Below are 7,474 nucleotides of genomic sequence, written 5' to 3'. Positions count from 1 at the left end.
CTACCCTCCAGTGCAATCTTCAGAGTCTCTTCTGACATCCATTTTGGTCTTTTCTTCCTCTTCTGTCTTTGTAATGAACGTTTGCACTCTTCCTGGATGATACCTTTGACATCCTCCCACAACTCATCTGGTCTTTGCTCATTAGTGTTCAAGGCCCCAAACCTGTTCCTGAGATGATTCTGAAATTACTTTTAAAATATCTGTCTTTCTGGGAGAGGGTGGAAGCAGAGGGATGAGGATGTGCAGGGGCGTGGGGGATCAATCATGGAATTGTACAATTTGATGTGGGGGTGAGGAAAATGGAAAGAATATGTTCTCTATAATAATGTATTTGGATTTTGTAAATAAACTAGTGTAAAATTTAAAAAAAAAAAATCTATCTTTCCTACCAGACTATGAACTCAGTGCAGATGGGCACTCAAGCGCAATGCCTGTCCAAAAAGGACTATTCCTTTCTTTTTCAAATATGCTCATTGATTTTCCATCCCTACATTATGCTCCCACCCACCAAATCAACTACCCCAGAAGGAAATGTTGCCGTGTGTCACAGAGTTAGAACTGACTCATAACTGACCCTCCAAAGGGTTTTCAGAGGCTCTAAATCACATGGGAGGATACTGACTGTCTCCCTCCCTCAGAGCTGCTGGTGGATCCAAACTGCTAGAGGTTCCACTTTTTTGGGTTACCTGATCAGCTTCCTATTGACTAGGTCACTAGGTAGTTGGTGTTGTTTGCCATCAAGTAACCTGCGACTCATAGTGAGCCAATGTACAAGACCTCTGAAGCTTGCTCTCTCCTGAGACAGTCTCGCTGACTCTGACACACCTACCCCCATTGCCCTAGTTACTGTGTCAATCCATCTCATCCAGGTCTTCCTCTCCTGAGCTGTCCCTTTACCTTTCCAAGCATGATGTCCTCCTTCAAGGACTGATCTCTCCTGGGCATGTGCCCAAAGTATGTGTGTGAGACTGAGCTTCAAAATCCTTGCCTCCAAGGAGAAACTTGGTTTCACCTTCTCTGCGACAAACCCTGATAGTGGTCCTTGGTGTGTTCAAACCTCTTCTCTAGAACCATAGTTCAAAGGCATTGATTCTTCTTCTGTCATCCTGTCATTGTCCAATTCTTTGACACTTAGTAGGTAATTGTGAAGACCATGACCTGGATCAGGCACACCTTAGTCTCTAGACTTATGCCATTACTCTTTAGCAGTTCGGAGAGATACCTGAGAGCAGACTTCCCCGGTGCAATTAATCTTTTGATTTCCTGACTGCTGGTGTCAAGAGTGTCAACTGTTTAACTGAGCAAGCTAAAATTAGGGCAGTTAGAGATTTTAAAATGTCCAAGACAATCAGCTACCTGCCCTCAAGAGTTGGAAACTTTCAGTTTGGTCCCTGAACTGAGCAGCAGCAAAACTGCTGGAGTGAAAACACATGTGAGGAAGGAGATTGAGTTAATTCAGTGAAACTTTTTCTTCTGGTTGCTCATTAATTATCTTTTCTGTCCTTCCCTCTGCAACCCCAGCACATGGAAAAGTGCCTCTGGTGCCTACCAAATGCTTGTATAATTTTTGCTGAATGCGTTCTCAAGGATCCAACGTAGAATAGTATTTTGCTGAGCTCACCTTCTTCCCTTCACATTTCTTCCAGTTTTGGAAACAGAGAACAATGGGCTTAGTGAGATCCTGGAATGGTGAGGTTAAAGGCAGCCACCCCCCAGGACCAAGTTTAGATTGGCTGCTTAAATGTTCTTATTGGTGCCACTACTAAGCTCCCTCCCCTCCAGCCCTCAGGGGTTGGGGGGAAAAGGAAACAGGTTAAAGGCAGATAAGAAGTGTCTGGCTTCTCCCTCTCTGGAGAAGGCAGTGTTGCTGCCAACTTGCTGTGTGCTGTGGTGAGTGCCCTTTGTGATTTCTCTTTCCCTGTGGCTCTCAGAACTCCCATTGGCTCCAGGGATTTTGGCAGGATGAATATGGTTCGTTAGCAGGATATCTGGAGGCCAAGATCCACGCTCTCAGTTCCTCGTGGTGGACACTCTATGGAACAGTCTCCACAAGACTTAGGTGTTTCCATAAAAAGCCCAAGGAAAAGGGCCAGCGTGCTGACACTCAAGAAATGGGGAGATCATCCCTGAAGGGGTTTTCCTAACTTTTATACTCTCGAGTGAAGGGATGAAAACAAGGATGATTTGGGGCGCATTTGTTTACCCAGATGGGCTTCCGTTTCTTCCGCCGCTGAGAGGAATAGATTTTAGCACTGGTGTGACAGCACTCGTGTGGCCAGCCTCAGGCACAGTTGGGTGGATCTGATGTGTACTGTGTGTGGCTCTTGGTGCACACGAGAACCACACTGGGACTTTAGCCTTTGGTTCCTCCATCTGCCAGATGTGTTTCTGGGGGCTGTTTCCCATGACGCTAGTCCTGCTGTGTGTGCGGCTGCTGAGAAGTTGTCATGGCGGCTCAGTTCTGCTGAATGATCAGTAGATCCCCGGCTCCGGCAACTATGATGGCTTGGTTTTTTGTTTTTTGTCCTGAATCCTAACTCTTGACCCTTGAAAGATGCAGAAGCATTTGGGGAATCCCACCCACAATTTGGACTATAAAGGATCCCAATACCTATGTGACCAGCATTTCACTACAACATGTGTGTGTGTGTGTGTGTGTGTGAGAGAGAGAGAGAGAGAGAGAGATGGGTGGCAGGGTGTAAGTGATGTTAATTATTGGGTCAGCCCAAGGAAGGTCACACTAAGGTCATATGCCATTCTTCCCTCTTTTTGGCAGGAGGGTGGGGTTGTAGCCCTCTTCAAGGTCTGTCGGCAGGACAGTTTCCGGTGCTTGTACCCCCAGGCGCTCCGCACACTGGCCTCGATCTGCTGCGTGGAGGAGGGTGTCCACCAGCTGGAGAAGGTAAGGACACAGCTGGCAGAGTGGCAGGACTTGGGGTCCCTGACCTAGGCTGGGAGGTGGGCAGAGGCCTCCTTGTGGTCATTGGTAGTGGTTGCTACTATGTTCCTTCAAGTTGGAACTGACTCACAGCTGACCCTTCAGCAAGTTTTCAGGGCCATGGGAGTAGCTTATCCATCTTTCTCTTGCAGAGCAACTGGTAGATTTGAACCACGAGCCTTTGAGTTAACAGCTTAACTCCTTACCACTAAGCCACCAGAAATCCCTGGCATGGCCATCCAGGCTTTTTTAAAATCCCTTGTCCGTAGTGTAGGAGTCGACAAACAGTGGCATGGGGTTCAAATACAGCCTGTTGCCTGTTTTGGTACTCCTGGTAGGCTGATAATTTTTATTCCATTTTCAAATGGTTGGAAAATATATCACATGACAAATTATGTGGAATTCAAATAAAAAAGTTTTCTTGAAATACAATCATCCTCATTTTTCTGTGTATCTAAGTCTTCTCTCACCTTAAACTGCAGAGTTCAATAGTTATAACAGAGACCAAATGGCAAAGGCAAAGATCCTGGCTGGCTCTTTACAGAGAAAGCTTGCTGACTCCATGTCCTCTTGAGTTATGAGGACATCGTGTCATGATGACTTTTACTGCTGTTGGTAGGTTCTGTGGAGTCATCGCATGACACGTAGTGACCTATGAACAGCAGAGGGAAACCTTGACCTATCCTGTCATATCCTCGTGGTCTCCATCAGACTCAGAGCCTTGGGCAGTCACTGTGTCAACTCATTTCCTGAAGGGACTTGCCCTCTTTTGTGGACCCTCTGTCCTTCCTTCCCAGCATGATGCCTTTTCCCAGGTATTGACCTCTCCTGACAACATGCCCACAGCGTGTGAGATGAGGTTTCACTGTCCTTGACTCAAGAGAAGATTGACCTTCCTTCATGACACATTTGTTTGGCTTTTAGCAGTCTGTGGTACAGTTACTACTCTTTGCCAACACCACAACTCACAGGCGTCATTTCTTCAGTTTTCCTTATTCCTTGTTTAACTTTTACAAACAACTGGAAATACCGTGGTTTGGATCCCATACACCTTAGTCTTTAAACTGACTTTCTTGATTTTACCATTTTAGAGAAGTCCTTGATAGCATATTTTGCCAATGCAATTTTTTTTCTTTCTTAACTGATCTTGTCTTGGGTATTGATTATGGATACAAGTAAAACAACTTATTGACAGCTTCAACCATTTCTCCATCTATTGTCATGTTTGGCTATTGGTTGAGGGGTAAGAAATTTTGTTTTTTCGATGTTGAGATTGTAATCAATATGGGAGACTATAGATCAAATTAAGTTGCATTTTAACTAGCATATATTGAATACTTATTTTGGGCAAGCGCTTGGCTCTGTCCCTCTTTTATCTGAACCGTGTGATCCTCACAGGGTCTACCTTCTATTGGAGCTGTCATTAACCCCCACTGTTTACAGAGGAAGAAAGGGAAACTCAGAGAAGTGAAGCTACTTGCTTAAGAGCACACAACTAATATATGAACAAGCTGTAATTTCATTCTATCCTAGCTGACGCCAGAGCCAGTCTAAGCACTATGCAGATTCAGAAATGAAAATCAGGTATTTTGAGGTCGATATCCATATTCTTCCATGCCAGATAAAGCTTCTCTCAAAATCATGAGACATTCCATTGTTACTCCATGGGGAGGATCTTCAACTCCCCTCGGCCCACCCACACACCTGCCTGCTGCTCACCTACTTTAACTAGTTTCTTCAAATCACTCTGTGATCCCAGCTGCTGAGTGCTGGCTGTGGGGACTTTGGTGAAGCCAGCTTATATCAGCACATAACACGGAGGGCTGAGAGACCACAGAATGACAGGCAAGGTCAGGGCCAAGTGGATAAGCACAGTGGCCACCGGTTCTCGCCTGCCACCTTGTTGACCAGGCACAATTCATGGCTTAATTAGATAATGTCAGCATTCCAGCTCCTCTTCCTGATTTACTCACCTGGCTTCTTCATGTAGCCTGTTTTTAACTAATTGGCGGTGAAAATGCACTAAATTTGATGAAATGTATCTCTGTGGTGCTGTTTCCCACTCATTTTCCTCCAGTCTTGAAAAGGTCTATTAAATAATGTACAGACCCCAGCAGAGACAAAGATCTCAGGTGGCTAGAGCTCCAATCTTCTGGAGACTGTTTTGCGATGCCTGAACCTTGTCAAGCTCAGAGGACTCATGTGGTCAAAGACTTGGTCCTGGTTTCTTAACTCACTTGTATAGAATCACATTAGCTGCTTCTTCATCCTTCTGTCAGCCAGACTTTTAGCTTCTTTCATATGTCTTCATTTGTTCACTCATCGCCTCCTCTAATCTGATTCTTTCATCATTCTTCTGTTGCGAGGCAGACGTGGGCAGTGGGACACCATGGGTTTTGCATGTTCAGAAGTTGGGGCTTGAACCTATGACCCATAGACTTCTCTAGCTATGACTCTGGTTGTGCTAATTATTCTGGCAAAAAACAATTGCTTCTAAAAGAAACAATTGCTTCATTAGTGAAATGGGTTTCATGGTATGTACCTCACAGAGTTGTCAGAAGACAATGGATGTATAGCTTGTGTAGTTCTCGGCCCTCTGGAGGAATGAAGTAAATAGTAGCTATTGTCATGACAGAAAGAGAGGAGATTGAAGTTTTCAAAGATTGGATTTTACTTAGATTCTCAGTCAACAACCATGGAAGCAAAAGTCAAGAAATCAAAAGACATATCGCATTGGGCAAATCTACTAACAAGGACCTCTTTAAAGTGTTAAAGAGTAAGGGTATCCGTTTAAAGACTGAGATGTGTCTGATGTATTCCATGTTATTTCCATTTGTTTCATATACCTATAAAATTTGGACAATGAATAAGGATGATCACAGAAGAATGAATGCCTTTGTATTGTGGTGTTGGTGAAGAGTATTGAATAGCCCGTAGACTGGCAGAAGAATAAATTGGTGTGTGTCAGAGGAAGGACAATCAGACTGCTCCCTTGAGTCAAGGATGGGGACGTTCCATCTCATCTACTTTGGGCATGCTGTCAGGAGGGTTAATTCTTGAAAAAGACTGGAATCAAGCTTAGCAGCAAGCTATAAAGAAACTGCCAAATACAATCAGAAATGCATAATATAAAGTGGATAAAATCGATGCATGGGACCTTCTGAAGATTAAATCTCTATGCACATCAAAACCTTTTTCCAACCAGGTGAAAAGAAAACCTACAGGCTGGGAACAATCATTTGGTAATTCCATCTCAGACAAGAGTCTTATAACAAAAGTTTACAGAATACTCCTGGGACTCCACAAGAAAAAAAGACTGATAACCCAATTACAAAATGGGCAAAAGACATGGAAAAAATTTTCAGAGGAAGATATTTGAATGGCAAATAGACACAAGAAGAAATGCTCCAAATCACTGGCAGTAAGAGAGATGCAAATCAAAAGCACAATGAGTACCATCTCACTCCAGTAAGAGTGGCAAAGCTTAACAAGGCAGGTGGGATTGTAAAATGGTGCAACCATTCTGGAAGGCAGTTTGGCCCCTCCTTAAAAAGCTGAACATAGAAATTCCATATGACCCAGCTATTCCACTACTTGGAATACACCCTGAGAAAATGAGAACTGAGAAACAAACAGATTTGTACACCAATGTTTGTAGCAGCATTATTCACCATCGCAAGAACATGGAAACAGCCCAAATGTCCAAGCACAAATGAATGGATTGAGAAATTATGGTACATTCACACAGTGGAATTCTATGCAGCACGCAGGAGCAATAACTTTGTAAATTATTACCTAAGTTGGGAGGGACTGGAGAGCATTATACTGAGAGAACTAACTCAGTCACATAAGGGTAAATATTGTATAAAACTGTTATTGTAGAATGAGTATGAGGATCCAGGAGGGGTGGGAGAAGCTGGAAGCAGAGGGATGAGGATGTGCAGGGGGAAGGGGGATTAATCACTGGATTGTATAATTTGATGGCTGGGGGAGGTGACGGGAATTGAAAGAATTTGTTCAAATTTTTATTTGAATTTTGTAAATAAACTAGTAGGGAAAAAAAAGGAAGAGAAGAGGACCCTCAACAATGTGCTTTGACATAGTGACTATACTGATGGACTCAGGCATGCTGGGGATTGTGGCTGTAGTGCAGGATTGGGCAAGCTTTCAGTCTGTTGTTCCCAGGGTCGCTATGAGTCAGTCAATTAATCAGCTTATAAGAACAACAACAATGCTATTGATCTGTGCTGTTGAGTCATTTCTGACTCACTGTGACCCTGTATGACAAAGCAGAAATGCTGATGGGGTTTCCTAGGTTGTAAGAGGCAGATTCCTAAATATTTTCTCCTATGGAGCCACGTGGGTCAAACTGAAGGAGAACCCTTAACCACTGAACCAAGTCAGTGGCAACAGGTAGAATTCTTACTTGTTTTTTGCAGAAGACCTAGCCAATGCAGCTCATATGAAGTCACCACCCATCTGTCAACAGAGGCTTGAATGTTGCTGTGATGCTGAACATGTTTCAGCAGAGCTGCT

General features: G+C 43.8%; 1 protein-coding gene across 1 annotated transcript in view; it reads left to right on the top strand.

Annotated features, from left to right (window-relative positions):
- INSC (inscuteable homolog (Drosophila)) overlaps positions 1-7,474 on the top strand; it is a 169,157-nt gene that overhangs the window by 102,318 nt on the left and 59,365 nt on the right. The window contains exon 7 of the mRNA XM_006892048.1: positions 2,777-2,902. Coding sequence (XP_006892110.1) covers positions 2,777-2,902 — 126 coding nt within the window. The remainder of the gene's footprint in view (positions 1-2,776; positions 2,903-7,474) is intronic.

The sequence above is a fragment of the Elephantulus edwardii genome, unplaced genomic scaffold, assembly GCF_000299155.1.
Source record: "Elephantulus edwardii isolate Elephantulus edwardi_28Jun2011 unplaced genomic scaffold, EleEdw1.0 scaffold00109, whole genome shotgun sequence".
Taxonomy (NCBI): domain Eukaryota; kingdom Metazoa; phylum Chordata; class Mammalia; order Macroscelidea; family Macroscelididae; genus Elephantulus; species Elephantulus edwardii.
Note: the sequence above shows the minus strand (reverse complement) of the source record. Positions and strands in the feature narration are given on the sequence as shown.